The sequence below is a fragment of the Rhincodon typus genome, chromosome 18, assembly GCF_021869965.1.
Source record: "Rhincodon typus isolate 14 chromosome 18, sRhiTyp1.1, whole genome shotgun sequence".
NCBI classification, from domain to species: domain Eukaryota; kingdom Metazoa; phylum Chordata; class Chondrichthyes; order Orectolobiformes; family Rhincodontidae; genus Rhincodon; species Rhincodon typus.
In genome coordinates, this window is record NC_063349.1 from 42,024,843 (window position 1) to 42,045,706 (window position 20,864).

At 39.4% G+C, this 20,864-nt stretch overlaps 1 protein-coding gene across 3 annotated transcripts in view; it reads right to left on the reverse strand.

Annotated features, from left to right (window-relative positions):
• LOC125485335 (CCR4-NOT transcription complex subunit 2-like) overlaps positions 1 to 20,864 on the reverse strand; it is a 95,144-nt gene that overhangs the window by 17,979 nt on the left and 56,301 nt on the right. For all 3 annotated transcript variants that reach the window (XM_048607642.1, XM_048607640.1, XM_048607641.1), the window contains exons 3-5: positions 8,680 to 8,749; positions 7,341 to 7,488; positions 1,988 to 2,170 (exon numbers count right to left, since the gene is read on the reverse strand). In XM_048607642.1, coding sequence (XP_048463599.1) covers positions 1,988 to 2,170; positions 7,341 to 7,488; positions 8,680 to 8,749 — 401 coding nt within the window. The remainder of the gene's footprint in view (positions 1 to 1,987; positions 2,171 to 7,340; positions 7,489 to 8,679; positions 8,750 to 20,864) is intronic.

Genomic DNA, 20,864 nt, shown 5'->3' on the forward strand with positions numbered 1-20,864 from the left:
TTATCCATTTTGTTTGTCAAAGAACTGTAGGTTGATTGCCCTACCTTTTTCCCTTGTAGTAGACTTGCACCCAAACCATGTCTTCTTTAAAGAAAGCCACTTGCTCACAGTTTGCCCACCAATTTTTCATTCAAAATTACCCAGATCAGATCCTTTTCACAGCTCACTGAAAATGGCTGCCTTCCAATTAAGTATTTTTACTCTAAAGTGTCCCGTCCTTTTCCATGTGCTCAAGACATTTTGAGACTACAATCACTTGAGGCACGTCATATCCCAAAAACAAATTCAGCAATACCTCGTTCCTCATTGGACCAAAAATATATTCATCAAAAAGTATTCCTAGGCATATTTCAAGAAATCACCTCCCTCTATAACTTTAACAGTATTACTACCCCAAACTATTTGTGGTAATTCAAGTCCCTCGTGGTAAGCATTCTATTATTCTTGCATACCTTCATAACTTTCCTGCACATTTGTTCTCTATATCCTTCACACTAGTTGGTGGTCTTTAATATACCTAGTTTAAGGCATCTCTATGTTTCATCATTCTAACCAAATAAATGCTATCCTCAACCCCTCCAGGACATCCATTCTCTCCAGCACTGCGCTCCTTAACTAACACTGCCACATTCACTCCATTCTTTCATTTCCTTTCTTTATAAAACACTTCAGTCAGAACTTTTCCAAGACCAATTAGGAGAGTTGTGAGCATGGAAATATGGCCCACCAAGGTGGGCTCCATCTCGATGGGCTTTTCCTAGAGGTGGGCTACTAACAATTCAACTGAAGAGTAATGACCGATACCCAAACGCATTGAAATTTTAATAACGTGGACGGTCATCCAATTTCATCCAGATCCTGGCAAAGCTTCGAGCTAGCTACACAGTGAGTGGTCAATGGATAATCGTAGGTTTATGTACATGACAGAAAAAAATGGTCTCAAAGGCTGAAAACGTACCAAAATACATTCACATGGAGACATTCCCCCTCCACACTGAAGGCCCTTAGAGTTCTGGGTCTTCTTTTCAAATATCTTGTCAGCACCCTTTCAAAAGGGCCTCAAATTGGAGTCTCCCTCAAGCCTCTTATTGCCTGGACAGTGCAAGAGGGCTGCCGCTTTGTTCACCAGTCAGACTGCCCAATTGGCTCTCCTGTGCCATTCAGCACACCTAAATAGGCAACAACTGGAACCTATTCATTGGCTACCTCCTGTAAAAGTGCAAGCTTGGAAATGGTCCCAACCCAGAAGAATTTGGCCTTTATATTCAAGAATATTTATCATCCAATCCTACCCTTTTTGGAGCTAGGTCTCCATGACTGCCACAACCTCATATTTCCAAGTGGTTATTTGCACATGCAAGTTATCAGCCACATTTAGCACACTGTGTGTTACACACATGCACTGCAAACCTCCCTTAGACCTTCTTGTATTCTTAGTCTGATTTCATGTAATATTGTATTAATTCTGACTCTAGTTTTATCTATTGCTCCCAATCCATTGTACAGCTCGTTTTTGCTTTAATAAAATTAGGTTAGATTACTTTGAAAAGTGTGATTAACACTTCTAAAAGATGCATTATGCCTTTGAATCCATTCAACATATATGTGTATTTTACCAAAAATATGTATTTGTTGTGGATTGGAAGCGGGGCTTATTTCTTCTGATCCAGTACTTGACCCTATAAATGCCAAAGGGGGATGAGTAAGGTGCTGACCAGAATATTACTTAAGTGGGATTTATTTTTGTTTCTTTTAGATATTTTGGGCAAGTTCAAAAGTTGTCATTTCTGTCGCTACGCAGCTATTTTAAAACAGGATACCATGTATAAGACAGAGCTGTTATTAATAGCTGTCAGACCAAATAATGAGTCCCTCCAGAAAAATCTTTGACATAGTATATGAGTAACTAGTGGAAGTACTCAAACCCACTTAGATTTGTCCATTACCAACATTTTCCTCATAACCACAGAAGAAGAACAGGGCTTACCTGCTCACTGTAAAAGGTTGCCGGGATGGCTGCTGCTTTGGCATACATATAATGCTAGGTGAGCTTCTGTTTGGACTGCCTAAACCAGAGCTGCTCATGCTATTTGTCCTCCCTGGAATCCCAATCCCTTGTCCAACCTGGGAATGATTCATCATATTCCTGGGATTCATAGGCAAAATGCTCCTGTTAAAAAACAGCAAATATTAAATAGCACTGTATCTGCCATACGTATGAAAACCTATGAACAAATTATAGAAACAGCCAATATAACATGCCACATATTTTTCTGCTAAATCTCAGAATATTCACTCTCAGGTTCACATTACAAATAATGTAAAATAATGCATTGAATTATAATTCAAGTTATGATGGAAAAAGTGTGCAGTATATACTATTTTTGGAATTTTGACATTTTTAAAAATAGATTCATGAATTGCGGTCAGTTCTGTGCAGGTTTTTTATAAAGCTGATCTGGAAGTCAGATGGGCCAAAATGCATCCGTTTTGAGAAAACATGAGACTGCAATCATATGGCTAGGGGAGTCCTGATGGTGTTAACTGATAAAATTATTATATTGTTGAGTTTCTGACAGGCAGTTTAGTTTAGTTTTGACTTCCAAACAGAAGGCTCAAGTTTTCATTTCAGAAGAACCTGAAGCTCAGTTCTAGAAGATAGAATAGTTTCTTCTCAGGGGAACAAAATTTCTCCCAGTTCAATTCAGGGGAATAAATCACCTTAACAGAAGTTTCTCAAACAGAGGTTTATAGTCTGTGAGGCTTTCAAGTCAGGAAAGTTTGGATAGAAAGTTACTATAGCTGAGAAAGTTTAGGAGATCAGATTCGTGACAGGTTCATGCCAGGACTCAAAGGAGCTGAGACACTGTCACTACAGTCCAAGGAAAAGAAACTGGGAAAGTCAGTTAAGATTTAAAACGCTAAGAAGAAAACGGCAATATTTCTGTGGGCTGAAGTCGTTGTAATGGATAGTAGTAAACTTGTCTTGATGTTTCTAATTGTCTTTTAGACACACCTTTTATATTTCTTTCGCGTAATCAACTAATGGTCTGTTGTTAAAGAACATCTGCCACCTCAAATGAATATGCTTCAGTGACTAGCGATCAGGTTAAACTACTTCAAAAATGAACTATTTAACCTACCGAGCCAGGTTTCAACTCTCGGAACAGATTTATCTAATACTTCTGTCAGCTGAGAGCATAACAATGTGTTCTTTAACATAAGCTGCTTTCATGGCAACAGCAATAATACACCTTTGAAACCATATAAGAAAAACCAATTTCTGACTGTATAAAAGGTCACAGGAAAATAAGCCCTCAGCACTTCCATATCCCAGAAAGAATTATGTTTATTTGCAAGAGAAACCTCACAGGATACTAGTGTGGACACTCATCACTCAGAAGGCAAACCCACCGGAATTCCATTAAATGTAATAAATTCAGCTATTAACACAGACAAAATAATAACAGGAAGTGGAATTTCCTGTAAAAGTTACATCTGAAATTACATCCATTCATGCACTAATTTTGCCAATGCCAGGTTATGCCCAAATTTCCTGCCAATCTTATTTGTATTCAACAAAATGTATAAAAATGGCTGAAAGAAAAGTGGCAATCTTCTAGCACGAGACAATGGTCTAGTGCTATTCTTGCTAGACTATTAATCCAGAAACTCAGCTAAACTCCCTGGGACTTGGGTTCAAATCCTTCCATGGCAGGTACTGGAATTTGAATTCAATGAAAAATATCCGGAATTAAGAGAAGCTACTGATGAGCTTGAAACCATCGATTGTCAGAAAAACCCATCTGGCTCACTATTGTCTTTCAGGGAAGAAAATCTGCCACCCTCACCTAGTCTGGCCTAATGTGACTCCAGATCCACAGCAATGTCAGCGGTTCTCAACTGCCCCCTGAAATGCCTAGTAAGCCACTCAGTTGTATCAATCGCTATGAAGTTTTCAACAAAGAAGTGAATCAAATGGACCATCCAGCATCGAACTGGACACCGGAAAAGACACCAGTAGAAACAGCCCTGTTGACCCTGCAAAGTCCTCTTTACTAACGTCCGGGGCTCATGCCAAAATTGGCAGAGCTGTCTCAAACTAGTCAAGCAACAGCCTGTCAGAGGTGTGATTCCGTACAATGCCTGACAATGTCCCAGACACCACCATCACCATCCCTGGATATGTCCTATGCCAAAGGCAGAACAGACCCAGCAGAAGTGACAACACAATGGCATGCAATTGGGAGTTGCCCTCGGAATCCTCTACATTGACTCTGGATCCTATCAGATACCGTTCTCCCTCAGCTGATGAATCAGTACTGCATCATGTTGAACAACTCATAGAGGAAGCACCAAGAATGGCAAGGGTGCAAAATGCACCCTGGATGGGAGAATTTCAATGTCCACCACCAAGAGTGGCTCAGCAGCAGCATCATTGATCAAGCTGTGGGTCCTAAAGCACATAGCTGCTAGACTGGGTCTGCAACAGGTGGTGAAGAAACCAACAAGAAGGAAAACATACTTGACCTCATCCTTACTATTATGTTTGTGGTTCACTAGAATGATAAATAGAACGAGGTAGATGGTAGGTAAACCTGAACAAGAAATACTTTATCGTGTGTCCTTTCAGCTCCATAGTCAGTTTTAGACTGCCTCCCTAGCTTCAGCTGAGAGTCATCTGACATGTTCACTTAAAATGGCAAAACATATCCAACTACATTAATAACACTTACAAATCTGCCAGCTGCAGATGCATCTATCTATGACAGTATTGGTAAGAGTGACTACTGCATAATCCTTATGGAGACGATGTCATGCCTTTCGAATGGGAATTGCATCCATCATGTAACGTGGCATACGACAGCGCTAATTGGGATAGAATTTGAATGGTTCTAGAAACTCAAGACTAGGCATCCATGAGATGGAGAGTCATCATCACCTGCACAGCGTATTCCAGCACAATCTGCAACCTCATGTCGGGCATATCCCACATTCAGCCATTACCATCAAGCCAGGTAACCAGCCCTTGCTGCAATGGAGAATGCAGGAGGGCATGCCAGGAGCAGCACCAAGCATATCTAAAAATGAGGTATCAACCTGGTGAAGCTACCCACAGCATAAAACAGCAAGTGACAGACAGAGCTAAGCGATACCACAAGCAGTGGGTCAGATCTTAGCACTGCAGTCCTGCCACATCCATTCGTGAATGATGGTGGGCAATTAAATCACTCACTGGAAGAGGAGGCTTCACAAGCATCCCCATCCGCAATGACTTAAGAGCCTAAATGTCAGTGCAAATGATTAGACTGAAAGCTTCAGCTAGAAGTGCCAAGTGAATGATCTATCTCAGCCTTCTCTAGTGATCACCAGCATTACAGATGCCAGTTTTCAGCCAATTGATTCACTCCACATGATATCAAGAAACAAGTGGGAGCACTGGACAGTGCAAAGGCTATGGGTCCTCACAGCATTCTGGCAATAGTACTGAAGACTTGTGCTCCAGAACTTGCTGCTCTCCCAGCCAAGCTGTTCCAGTATAGTTACAACACTAGCATCTGACAATGTGGAAAATTGCCCAAGTATGTCCTGCCTTTTGTGTATAGGACAAATCCAACCCGGCCCCATCAGTAGAGATGGAGGATGTTATCAACATTCTTATAAGCAGCACCTGCTCAGCAACAACCTGCTCACTGTCACCCAGTTTGGCCTCTGCCTGGGTCACTCAGCTCCTGAATTCATTACGGCTTTGATTCAAACATGGATAAAAAGAGCCGAATTCCATTGGTGATGTGGGGTGAGAGTGACTACCCTTGACATCAAGGCTGCATTCAACCGAGTGTGGCATCAAGGAGCCCTAGAAAACCTGATCTCTGAGTATCGGGGGGCAAACGCTAGTTGGAGTCATACCTGGCACATAGGAAGATAGTTTTGGTTGTTGGAGGTCCAACCATCTCAGCTCAGGGACATCACCACAGGAATTCTTAAGGGTAGTGTCCTAGGTCCAACTATCTTCAACCGCTTCATCAATGGCCTTCCCTCCATCGTAAGGTCAGACACTAGAATGTTTGCCAACGACTGCACAATGTTCAGCACCATTCGTGACTCCTCAGATGCTAAAGCAGTCTGTGTCCAAATGCAACAAAATCTGGACAATACCCAGGCTTAAGCTGACAAATAGTAAGTAACATTCAGACCACACAAATGCCAGGCAATGACCATCTCCAATAAGAGACCATCTAAGCACCACCTCTTGACATTCAATGGTGTTACCATCACTGAATCCTCCACTATCAACATCCTTAGGGTTACCATTGACCAGAAACTGAACTGGACTAACCACATAAACACAGTGGCTACAACAGCAGGTCAGAGGCTAGGAATACGGTGGTGAGTAATTAACCTCCTGACTCCCCAAAGCCTGTCCACCATCTACAAGGCAGAAGTCAGAGTGTGATGGAATACCTCCCACTTGTCTGGACAGATACAGCTCCAAAAACACTTAAGAAGCTTGACACCATGCAGAACAAACCAGCACACTCGATTGGCACAACATCCACAAGCATCCAATCCCTCCACCACCGATGCTCAGTAGCAGCAGTGTGTACTATCTACAAGATGCACTGCAGAAATTCACCAAATATCCTTAGACAGCAGCTTCCAAACCCACGGCCACTTTCATCTAGAAGGACAAGGGCAGCAGATATATGGGAACACCACTACCTGTAAGTTCGCCTCCCAACTATTCACCATCCTTGCCTGAAAATATATGCCATTCCTTCACTGTTGCTGGCTCAATATCCTGAAATTCCCTTCCCAAGGGCATTGTGGGTCAACCTAAAGCATGTAGACTGCAACAATTCAAGATGACAGCTCACCAGCACCTACTCAAGGGCAACTAGGGATGGGCAATAAATACTGCCCAGCCAGTGATGCCGACGTCCCATGAGTGAATAAAGGGGCCCAAACAGTAAGCCAACCATTAACCATATATTCTGCCTTTAAATATGAAAACTGAAGATGCAATATGGGTAACTCAAAAATCACAAGAAAAATCACCATGTACAGTTGTGTCTAAAATTCTGGCCTGACACTCTAGTTATAAGTGCTTTGAGCACGAATACACAGGAATCCACACCAAGAATCAAATGGTGCCTGTATAAAAAGCAGCATATTGTTCATCTTATGAACTTCAAGTAATATTCAAATAATGCATTGCATCTACTTAAAAGCTGTTTCTACAGTGCTATAAAGTTCCACATCACCAACCATAAAACCAATGTTTATATTGTTGAACACTGATACTGCAAGAGGTAATTAAAATTGCTTTATCTCATTACCTGCTTGGTGAAGATGGAGTATGAAGTGACATTGTTGGCACTCCTGTTGTTGGCGTTACATGATTGGGTAACTGAGTACCTTGTGATAAGCTGCGATTTAACTGGGGGTTATTGTTGCCCATTCCCCTCATCGGAAGGCCTAATGCACCTGCAAAAATATGAATACAGGCTTTTTCAATTGTTGTTTTGATTGTCTGAGCTTGCCTAGTATTGAATGAGCACTTTTGTTCGTTAAAAATACTACTGGATACTGATTATTATGTATGTATTAAGTTGCATGTTAACTTACTAGGTTTATCCATGAAACTATGAGGAAATCAATGCCGAGTCATATTCCAGCAAAAGATCTACAATACCTGTAAAACTATTTCAGCCAGCACTTTAGAATTGTGGTTTGGATAATGCATTGTTTCTCATTAGCTACACTTTATTATGTTTCAAGTTATACACTTTCATGTGCACATTTGACAATAAAGCAATCGTAGTGATGTCTAGACATTTGAATATTGTTGAACAAAAGCACATTTTGTCGAAACTTTTTATCCTTCCACTCATCAGGGCATTCATAAGAACATCAATGTAAATGGGACATTATATACTTTGAGAAGAAAGTGCTGATTATTGGCAAGTGGACTCTGAACTCAAAACAGTATTCAACATTAGATGTGATTCTATGATTGGACACCACTTGCTATGTAATCGTGAGTCTGCTAAGAATTACATCAAATTTAAGACCATCAGTCAGGTTTGTCACATTTGTGTGGGCTGGAAGCCACATACATTAATATACAGGTTCCTGTTCTTTGCAGGCAGAAAGAACATGTACACAGCTTTGCCCCTTTTTCCAAGCATAAAAATACATACCATTTTCAGATTTATTCAGCAGGGCAATGACTTGACCAATCACAATCAACCTGCCTGGTTTAAATTAAACAAAATTTGGCAGTTAACTGCCAGTCATCACCATTCTTCTTGGCAACATCGCTACCAGAGTCCACTTGCCAACCAATCAGCACACTTCTCATACAGTATAAATTATAGTAGATTTATTTTGCATTTCTTTACATTGGTATTCTTGTATACATCCTGTTGAGTGCAAGACAAAAAGCTTTGACAAAATGTTTGTTTTCTTTCAGCAATAATATTGTATTATTAACAACAGGAAAACAGCTTATGGTATCATGTTTGTTGTCAAAACTAGTACTTTTGAAATTATAAATTCAAGACAGTAAATAATTGCAGTGCTAGCTCTGCTGTCCATTATGCATTGAGATTCATAACTATTCAGTTAAGGGCTTTTGCTCTAAATACAACACTTCAACAACAGAAAAAGACTTACTTTGCCCATATAAACTTGCACCAAACTGAGATAGCTGCCCTGATGTTGATGGTGATGGAGATGCCAGCATCTAGGGGAAAAGCATGTGCAGTCAGAAACAAATCAGATAGTCAAAAGTTTCCATTAGTGGATCAAAGAAATGGACTTAATACTGTACACAGATCCATCGTACACAATTTTATAAACAAAACTCAAGCAACAAAGGAAATTAAAGATTCAAAAATTGTCAAGTCAAAAACATGGAACTCCACAGGTGTGTAATAATAAATGTTACTTTAAATGGATTGGTTGCCCCTCGAACGAGATTATTTCATAAACCTATTTATACATTCAGAAAATTGTATAAACTCAATTTTGAACTGAGATTTTAACTATTATCCCAGCGGTTCCCAATTTGAGATCATATCCTGCAAAAATCGATCACAGACATTGCTTTTGGGATCTTTCTCCTCTGAAGCAGCAATGGTGAATGTAAAGAGGAGAATACCTAATCCAGAAGTTCTGCTTGGATAGTCCGGGACCTAATGCGTTGATACTATCACCTAGTAAGGGCGGACAGTGAATCCAAAATGTTCTTGTTACCTCTAAGCACTTTTGGTAGCCAGGTCAAGATCTATGCATTGACCATGCATAAGCCAGAAACAGACAAGCGTAACTCAGTAGGTGACTGAGTGCAGACAAAAACTGGCAAATCATTAAACTGGACCAGGATTTATTACAGGCTCCTTACCTCAGGCTAACATCTCTGGAAGAGACGGGTTGATTAACGTGCATGCTTATGAATGTGTGCACATAAGGGTGAGGTAGGGAGGTGGGCAGAAGAATAAGATAGAGACTGATTATTGTGTGAGTTCATGCACATCTGAGTATAAATGAAAGAGAAATGGAGGTGCAGTTTACAGTGTGGTGGTGCTGTGGAGGGGGTTGTCACTGAGCCTTCTGTATCCAGAGTATATGCAGAGCTTGGCTGAAATGAAATGACTACATAAAATATTTTGTAAGGAGTAATTTATAAGTAAACATTTTTCACAGATCAATGTTATACATCATTTAAATAGAGAAATTCGTAAGAAATATAAAAATAGACAAACTTTAATAACTATATACTTAATCTTACTATACCGCTTTATTGCTAGCATTGGGATTATGTTACAATTCAATTTTAAAACAGGATCATATGAAAATAGTCTAGGGGTGAAGTATTATGTTAACCACACATTTGAATCAGTAGGTTGTCGATTCAAACTATATCACAAAAGTTCACTATATAGTCTTACACTTGGCAGCAGTACGGGACAAGATATCGGAAGAGCACGAGTTCAGACAAAGCAGTAAATTAATACCTCATCTGTCGTTTCTACACTTCCATTTGACAGAAAGAATGCAGGTCTCCTAGAATTTGAATAATATTCCTCATTGACCAGTATTACAAAAATGAAATTTAGCACGGAAATTTGTCCAAGTTTATCATATGCAAATTTTGCCTACAAAACTATATGATCTGTATTTTCAAAGTAATCCACTGTATAAAAGTGCTTCGGGACATTTTATAATATTTACCACTTAAATGCAAGTTTGCTTTATTCCTGTATGATACCAGTCCAAATTTCCACAGTTCAAGGATCTTTTCTCATCACTCTTGTACATTTTGTTTGGATTCAAGGTTTGTCAGTCAATGCTGTTGCTTTGCCGTGCTTCTTTAGCAATATGAAGCTGTGTTCCTGGACTCATACACTTTGACTTATTTTGTTATGAAGAGGTTTCATATTCAATATTACTCAGAAAACTTAAGTATTGAAGAATTGTACAAAATGGATTTGTTTCAAGTTTTGTGGAAATATCTGGAATGGATTCTTTAGAAGTGATCATTGAAACCTCATTGTGGACACTGCAGATGAGCTTCCAGTAAATCATTTGACAGGCGATAAACTATTCTTTTGCTCAGGACTCCCAGCTGGAGTCATTTTGAACATTTTTAACTGGTAAATGACTCGGAGGTAAGCCTGCTAATAACAAGATGCATTGAAGGGAAGCTTTCTGAGAACAAGCTAAGTAGGACCATAAAACTAAAAGACATAGGAGCAGAATTAGGCCATTCAGCCTACCCACACTACAGATTATATGATTCAATGCTTCTATGAGTCTGCTCCACCATTTGATCACAGCTGATATATGTTTTGCAACCCCATTCTCCTATCTTCTCCCTGGAATCATTGATCCCCTTGCTAGTCAAGAACTTATCTATCCTCGTCTTAAATATACTCAGTTACAAGCCTTCACAGCTTTCTGAGGCAATCAGTTTCACAACTTAACCACCCGTTAGCTGAAGAAATTCCTCCTTGTCTCGGTTCTAAAGGGTCAACCCTTCGTTCTGAGGCTGTACTCTTGGAACCCAGTCTCTCCTACTAGTGGAGACGTCTTCTCCGTGTCTACTCTATCCAGATCTCTCAATATTCTGTAAGTTTCAATAAGATCTCCCCCCAACCATCTAAACTCCATCGAATACAGACCCAGAGACCCCAACCACTCTGCATATGACAAGCCTTTCATTCCCAGGATTCTTCTTGTAAACCTCCTCTGGAGCCCCTCCTATCACCAACATATTGTTCCTTAGATATGGGGGTCAAAATTGCTCATAGTATTCAAAATGTGGTCTGACCAGAGCCTTATAGAGCCTAAACAGTATATTTTTGCTCTTCTGTTCTAGCCCTCTCAAAATGAATGCTAATATTGCATTTGCCTTCCTAAATGCCAAGTGAAATTGCACATTAACCATAAGAGAATCCTGAACTAAGACTCCCAAGTCCCCTTGCGCTTCAGATTTATGAAGCCTTTCCCCATTTGGAAAATAGTCTACATTTCTACTCTCCTTACCAAAGTACATAATTTTATACTTTCCCACATCATATTCCATCTGCCACTTCTTTGTCCACTCTCGTAGCCTGCCCAAGTCCTTCTGCAGCCTCCCTGCTTCCTCAACACTATCTGCCCCCACTACCTATTTTTGCGATATTTGTGAAATTAGCAATAATGCCCTCAGTTCCTTCATCTCGATTATTAATGTATAACGTGAATAGTTGTGGCCCCAGCACTAACCTCTGCAGAACTCCACTAGTTACCGACCTCCATCCTGAAAAAGACCCCTTTATTCCTACTCTCTACCTTCCAGAGAAAAGCCTGCGGATAACAAGCAGAATTGGGAGAAAGCTTGCTAGAAACAAGCTGAGCTGGAGGAAAGCTTGCTAAGAACAAGCTTCCGAACTGATCTGAAAAGAAACCCATTTGTTGTGTTTAGGGTGAAACTCGTATGCTCTTTGAAAGATCGACAGTATCTTGAAATGGTCTTCAATATCCTGAGCAAGCTGTATCTGCCAGACTTCAGAGAGAACCATCACAGAATCTCTACAGTGTGGAAGCAGGCCATTTGGCCCATCGAGTCCACACTGAACCCCTGAAGAGCATCCCAGCCAGACCCACCCTATCCCTGGAACACTGCTAATTCATCTAGCCTGCACATCCCTGGACACTATGGGCAATTTAGCATGGCCAATCCACCTAACCTGCACAACTCTGGACTGTTGGAGGAAACCAGAGCACCTAAAAGAAACCCCACACAGAAAGAGGGAGAATGTGCAAACACCATGCTGACAGTCACCCAAGTGTGGAACTAAACCTGGGTCCCTGGCACTGTGAGGAAGCAGTGCTAATTTGGAGCCACCATGCCATCATGTGTGATTAGTGATGATCACATATGCCAAACACAGCAACAGACTTCTATTTATCTATTTGTCTTCAAGAATAATGTTCTGGTAAATGTGTATTATTTCCAGAGCACTAATCTCTGGAGAAATATGAAGTCTTTTGGGAATATCTACAGGAATAAACATTTATACTTCTATATTACTGACTATGTACGTTAATTAAATCTTTATTTAATAAAGTTTTGTTTTGATAATAAACCTCAACTGTGTTTATTAAAAAAAAAACTAACTGATAGGTCTTGTTAATTAAAATCTGTCACAAATAAGGTATTAACTTCATTATCTTGGCAATTGTAAAAATAATCTTTATTCTATGTTGTCACCGAGGAACCACTACTCACAATGCAATTCACCAGCCTTGATCTTAAGTAAGCTCAAAAGATAAAGAATAAGCTGTTTCAGGATGACTTAGGTGAAAATCTAGAGCTATGAATCTCTTTCTGGATTTTGTCTTTTTAAAGTATGCATTCATCATTCCAAACTCATAATTCTAGAAGCATCTTTATAAAGGGTTATCATGAAGAAATTTTTCCAATCATTTGGATTTGTCCATTCGTTTAGAACAAGTTACCCAAGGTAGTGGAAAATTCCTCAGTCCGATAATCAAGTGACGTCCACTGAGTCAAGTGAAACTTAATCCAATGTGGCAGTAAGAGGAACTTCAGTACTGCACTATATGCATTAAAAAGCAATGGCTGAAGTCCTGCTAACATGCAATTTACTAGTCCATTGTGCTGAGATAGAGATCAGTAAGCTAACAGTTTTGAACTTGTTAAAACATGAATTATCAGAATCTGCCAAAGTCTAGAAAATTCAGTGTTCAACTTGCTTGGACCCAAACGTATGCATTCTACACTAATCAGTGTGGAAGGAAAAATGGCTGTTTCCAAAACTGGAAAACTATTGAATGGTCTTCTACTGATGTCCTAGTTACAGGCAGATAATAAAGAGGTAGCAGCAACAGGGACACAAGCACAGTGCCTTATTGATAATGAGGCCAGCATCCAATGTTAGTGGTCAGTCATTTTGACAACATACAAAACAGTGCAAGAAAATAACTCAACATGCCTTAGCCTGATATTATTCCATCTAATCGGGGTAGTTTATAAGGCAATTTCTACAAGAAGCTTAACTTCAGACACTCTGATTCAAAAAACACATCCTCTTTCAAATATGAAATAGAATAGAATAGAATTCCTACAGTGTGGAAACAGGCCCTTCGGCCCAAAAAGTCCACACCGACCCTCAGAGCATCCCACCCAGATCCATCCCCTATAACCCACCTAAGCTACACATCCCTGAACACCACAGGCAATTTAGCATGGCCAATCCACCTAACCTGCACATCTTTGGACTGTGGGAGGAAATCGGAGTACCCGAAGGAAACCCATGCAGACATGGGGAGAATGTGCAAACTCCACTCAGGCAGTCGCCAGAGGGTGGAACCCAGGTCCCTGGCGCTGTGAGGCAGCAGTGCTAACCACTGAGCCACCATATGCTTTTGAATCATGTCCCTTACTGCTCAATCTGATAAGATTTCCTACTCCAAAATAGCAGTGCAATTTCTTCTTTGCTGGTAGTTAAGACAAAACTTCATAAAAGCAATTAAATAGATTTTAGTTAATGGAGTTTTAAAAAGATAAGCTCTTTATTAATCATAGTTAATTTGGTTTGCTCATCCACTAGGCAGAGGACAAAACCAACAGGTTTATACATTCAAATAGTTGAATTCCAAGACATTACTGGCATAACAATTGTATCATTATACAGAACCAGACGTGTCACTAGACCTGTGAGGCTACAGGTAAATTGAGATTTTCTAGACGTCATACAGCGGTTTTGAGAGTTTCTACCTTGAACGCCAAAGCTAGCAAATTTTCACTCCACTCAATGAGTCTCAGTCAGCTATTTTGTAAAATTAGGTTCTATGTTTCAGGCTTTCTGCTTCCTCCTGCAAGCGTATTCTTTAACATACGTGAGAACTGAAATAACAACATTTCCATCATTCCTCTCATTTCTTTTATTTGTTTACTGAACTTTTATTATTGCATGGTTAAACTGTAACTAAACAAGTTATAGATCACAATTCTATTTCCTTCTCCCTTCTCAGTTTGTTTTGTGCTGCTTTTCTTAAAAAAAAAACTGTCTCTGCTTTCCAGGTTGTTAGCCTTCTGCTGTTTGTTTCATCATTGTACTGTGCCATTTTACCTATTTTTTCATAGATTGACTTAGAGAAATCAGGCCAATTTATTTTATTTCTCAATACAGTATTGCTTTAGACCTTAAAAAGTTTAATTTGCAGCTAAATAGGTGCTGAATATTTGCACACTCTTCTGCATTATATTAATGTTCCCTTTTTAAATAGCTTCCATATAGTTCCTGAAGATCTTGTAAATAAGAAAATCCATAGATTTTTCACTCAGAAAATCAATAGATCCACTCAGAAACAAAGGAATACAGTGATGGGAAACAAATACACTTAAAGAATGTGAACAGCACATGCAGCACAAAGATATTCACATGCAGTTATTTTGTTATCTATAATGGAACTAAAAATGTAAAATTTCAAAATTTCTACTATTGACATTTTGTCAACAATATGGTATTCACAAAGAACATCAAAAAGAAACACTGTACTGAAACACATTTTCTTGAAGAGTCTAACAATGCAAAGTCAAGGTTTTTAGTACAACAATTTAAAAAGTAAAACCTGATAATAGGCTACCATTTGCTCCACTGACAATATCAAAACTGAATACAACCAACAGAATAGAGAAAAATCATGTTTGGTGCTGCATGTGTCATGAGTTCACTACATGCTCCATAAACTCCACAAAATCCCTAAAAATATTGGACACACCCAGAAACCAATATTCAATTAAATTTATGAATCTTCCATGAGCAAATGTCACCAAACAGGCGAATTCCGCACTATATTTTTTTCAGTTTTCTATTCAATGCATTATTCCCAGCAAGGCAGGGAGAAAACACATTTAAGGCATTTCCATGTGCTTCTGCATATTATCCCCTCTCTTTTTGTTGGTGTTTAAACATGCCTTAACAAAATGATTAAGCTGTCCATTAAAGGGTCAAGACATCTTAAACACTGATGTATTTTAGAAAGGAGAATATAACACCTATTTAGACTAGTGTAAATATACAGACATATTTTCTGACTCACTGTGAACAGTGACCCAGGAGACCTTGTAAGATTCATTATTTAAGGGACAATGCCACACCTCACATCAGACTGTAATATAAATACATGTTGAATAGCAAATCAGTGGAAATAGATGGGATTGCATGCTAGACCCAAAAATATACGTGAAACTGTACTGCTTAACTTAAGCCCAACACTTAATGATTGGCCAATCATACCAATCATTTTGTATCAATCAACATGTAGGTCAAATATTAACTCAGTATATCTTATGCAGGAAGTAATTTTGGAAATATTTTACTATGATTCTGTCACAGAAAAAGTTATAATAGCAGAATATATCAAGAGTTTAAAGTTACGAGGAAAAAGATCCCATCTTCCAGTGTATCTTAAAGAAAGGCAAATGAAGACTAACATTTATATATTTTTTACATTCCACAGCCACTGAATGTCTCAAAGCACTTATCAGTCAATTAATTCTTCCTTTGAAGTGCACCAACTCTTGAAATGTCAGAAACACAGTAGTTAATTTTTGCACAGCAAGCTCCCACAAACAGCAATGTGATAATTACCAAGGTATTTCAAATAATGATTGGATTTGGCAGGGTAGGAAGAACGCAGATCAAGGAGGCATAATCTTAAAATTATAGCTATGCTATTCAGAAATCAGGAGGCACCTTCTTCCTGCGATAAAATCCATAGGTCATGAAGGGATTTTTCTAATGGTCGAATGAAGTTCAGTGTAATTGTTAGAGTTTAAAAAAGACTCAAAACTTTCCAAAACGAAAATAAATGATTTACATCAAGGCTACATTTTAAATAAACAAATAAATTCAAGTAGCAACTGCTATACCTTTGCTCGTTTTCAGTAAGGCTTGAATGCTTTGGATCTCCACTATTATCACATATTCTCTGCAACTAGCATGTCACATCATATGTGGATATTTTGGGAGGCTTAAAAATACCACATCATTCAGATTTATGATTAACAACAGGAACTGATCAAGAAAAGTGCTTCCTATGTTCCAATACATTACCTTGAAAACAAGGGAGAGCTAAATATATCCGCTTCCAAATAAGTATTAGGAAGACTGAAGTCACTGTTTTCACTGCCTGCTCCAAACACTGGTCCCTAGCTACCAATTCCATCTCTCGTTCTCACAACAGTCAAAGTCTAAGTCAGTCTATTTGCAACCTTGGTATCATACATGATCCTGAGAGACGCTTCCTCCAATTCATGCTATCAATGAGATCATCCATTTCTATCTCCATAACATTACTGGACTGCCATTTCTTAGCTTTTCTGCTACTAAAAACCTCATTCAAGCCTTTGCTCCATCTAAAACTTGGTAATTCCAATGGAACCCCATTCTGGTCTTCCACATTCTACCCTCAGTAAACCCGAGGTTATCCAAAACTTTGTTGTCCATGTCCTAACTTGTAGCATGCTCTGTTCCTCTACTCTGTCACCTGCACAAGTTACGTCTTGATTTTGAGAATGTCATCCATGAGTTCAAATCTGTCAGTGGCCTTAATACTCCCCACCTCTAATCTCCTGCAGCTCTTGACTCTCTAAGATCTCTATGCTCCTCTAACTCTGGCCTTTTGGGCATTCATAATTTTAATTACTTCAACTATTCAATTGCCTAAGCTTCAATTTCTGGAATACGCTCCTAACACCTCTCCTCCTACCTAGCTCATTTTCGTCATTTGAGATACTCCTTAACATGTGTCTGTGACTGTAAAAGGGGAACATGACGTCTGTGCAGATTCTATGTGTTGCACCCTTTGAGGAATCCTCTGCCAAGTTTGGAAGGATCCCACATACGAAGTCTGGCAAGGAAAATAAAAGGAAAAATACCACAAGGCCATGCTTTCCCTAAACCTTGATTTGGATGAGAATATAGGAGGCACAGTTACTAAGTTTGCAGATGACACCAAAATTAGAGGAATAGTGGACAGTGAAGGTTATTACAAATAGATATTGAACAATTGGATCAATGGGCTGACGAGTGGAAGATGGAGTTTAATTGCAATAAATGTGGGGTATTACATTTTGGTAAATACAAACAAGGACAGGACTTATACAATTAAAGTTAGGGCTTTGGGTAGTGTGGTAGAACAGAGAGACCGAGGGGTTCAGGTAAAAAATTCTTTGATATTTGCATCACAGATAGACAGGTTGGTTAAGAAGGTGTTTAGCATGCTTGCCTTCAATGTTCAGACCTTTGAGTACAGAGGGTGGGATGTCATGTTGTGGTTGTACAAGATGTTGGTGAGGCCTCTTCTGGAGTAGCATGTGCAGTTCTGGTTGCCCTGTCATAGGAAGGATACTATTAAACTGGAGGGGGTTCAGAAGAGATTTACCAGGATGTTGCCAAATATGGAAGGCTTGAGTTATAAAGAAAGGCTGGATGGGCTAGGACGTTTTCCACTTGAGTGTAGGAGGTTGAGGGGGTGACCTCATTGAGATTTATAAGTCACGAGGAATATAGATAAGAGGAATGACAAAGGTCTTTTGCCTGAGGTGGGGGAGTTCAAAACTTGGGGGCATATTTTTAAGGTGAGAGGAGAAAGATTTAAAAAGGAGACGAATAGCAATTTTTTTTTAAAACAGAGTGATTTGTATGTGGACCAAACTGCCAAAGAAAGTGGAGGATGCAGGTACAGTTAAACGTTTAAATGGCATTTGGATAAATTCATGAATAGGAAAGGTTGGGAGGGATATGGGCCAAACCCAAGCAGGTAGGACTAGTACAGTTTGGGAACATGAGTCGGCATGGACTGGTTGGACCGAAGGGTCTGTTTCCATGCTGTATGACTCAATGACTCAAACCCATCTTTGCTCTGTATTCCTCAATAGCCCGAAGTAATAAGTAAGTTGAAAATTTCAATTGGCCCAGCATGCATGGTGATTTGTGGGAAAGACAGTTTCAGATTTTCAATACCTGATTACAAAAAAAACCTCCTGATTTCATTACTACACAACTGTAATTTTAAGGTTGTGCTCCAGCACTTTGCATACCCCTCCCCTGCCCAGTAGAGGAAGTACCAATACTGTCAAAGGCTTGTGGCAAATAATATTCAAAGCTCAAGCGCCATGTAATGCCATCTCCAACATGACAGAATCGAATCATCACCAACATTCAATGTTATTACCATCACTGAAACCCCTCAGTAACAACATTCTGAAGTTACAACTGACAAGAAACCAAACTGGACCAAACATTTAAAAACAGTGGCTACACGAGTATGGCAGACACCAGCAAACCTCTAGCAAGTAACTCACCTGACTTCCCAGAACCTGTGCACCATCTATGTGACACAACTCCGCAGTTTAATGGAATACACTCCATTTGTCTGGATGAATGCAGCTCCAACAACACAAGAAGCTTAACACCATCCAGAACAAAGTAGCCTGCGTGATTAGCACCGCATCCACTAACATTCACTCCCTCCATCACCAATGCTCAGTTGCAGCAGTAAGTATCGTCAACAAGATGCACTGCAGAGATTAATTAAGGCTCCTGAGATGATACCTTCCAAACCCACTACCATCGAGGAGGATAAGGGTAGGAGATATATGGGAACACTACCACCATTCCTTCACTGTCGCTGGATCAAAACCCTGGAATGGAACGGAGAGTCCACCTATCCCAAACAGACTGCAGCGGGTCAAGGAGGAAGCTTATACCCACATTCTCAAGGTGAAGTAGGGATGGACAACAAATGTTGGTCCAACCAGCAATGGGGCTGAATGCATAAAAAGAAAAGTAAAATCTTTGAAATGCCTTGATTAATCCCCAGTGTCATTCTGGTGAGCCTTTGCTGTAGCAATCCAAAGGCTTTTTTTTGAGGTTTGCAGCTCTGAACATAAGTACTTCATTTTGGTTTGACATGGACTGGAAAAACTGGAAAACCACTTTCTAACCTTTATATTCCTTTGTGATAAAGACCAGCATTCTATTAACTTTTCCTCCAAATCACATTTTTGAGATTTGTGAAAATCCATGACCTCAAAAAATGTCTGAAATAGAAGTTGAATGCTTCATTCAGAGCTACCAGAATTGCATCAATTCTGTCCCATAATATTTATCACTCAATTAACACCACAAAAAGATTATCTGGTCATTATCACATTGCTGTTTGCAGGATTTGCTGCCTTTCTTATCATAACAGGATCAACATTTCAAAAAGTATGTCATTGCCAGTGAAGTGCTTTGAGATGTCAGATTGTCAAGAACACCAGTATATAAGTGCAAGTTTGTTTTATATAGAGAGATAGGTTACAGTACTGAGGTGAAATTGCTTCTTTCTTTCACAACTTCCAGTTTATCATGAAGAAAGCAATCTATTCTGTCTTTGACAAATCAAAAGTACACGACTTTACACTTTCCACATACTGAACTTTATCTGCCTGTTTTCCAGCTCACTTAGTCTACTACATTTGCAACTTCCTGGTTGCAAATTTAGATATGCAACTCTTTGCTCTCTCATACAACACGCTTATATATTGTAAAACATTCAGTAAATTCTTTTGATATGCACTAGTGTGCTTATCTCAATCTGTAAGAATGTGAAAACTCCCCCATTACAACATGCTTCGTTTACTACACTACATTTATCTTTTGCAACTACTATTTGCATTTACCACTCATTTACCACTAGGGGGCCTATATATAACAGTAGTATAGATAGGAACTGAAGAACAAAGAAAGCTGTTGAGGTGAATTTGTATAAATTGCTACATGGCTTCAAACCATCAGAATGGGAATATCAAAATTGCTACACTGGAAATCTGTAAAATAGGGGAGTTAATTGAACAGAAATGTGACAAAGAATTAAATGTAGACAGCAACGTGAAGTGATTCCAGATTATGTTGGGTGGAGCTCAAAAAAACCAGCTCAGAAGACATTCCGGAGTCTGGACATGAGAATATAATGGAAAACATTTTCAGCAATGTACTTTAAAGACACAGGCAGGTAATAGAAATGGAATGAAAATTGGTGCAAGGACAGGATACGGCAAAGAAATGAAGGGAACAAGGTAACGAACAGAAGAAATGACAGCTACTGACTAATTTTTCAAGGATTTAACTGGAGAGGCAATTAGGAATTAAGAATTGAAGATTTGGCCTTTTATCCAATATGCGAGGGTTGACAGCGGAGCTCCGAGATGAGCATTGGGACGCTGTTGTTCAGGGCCACAACGAAGTGATCAGAGATAACCTGGTTATACTTTGAAAGCCTGCTCAGCATATTTG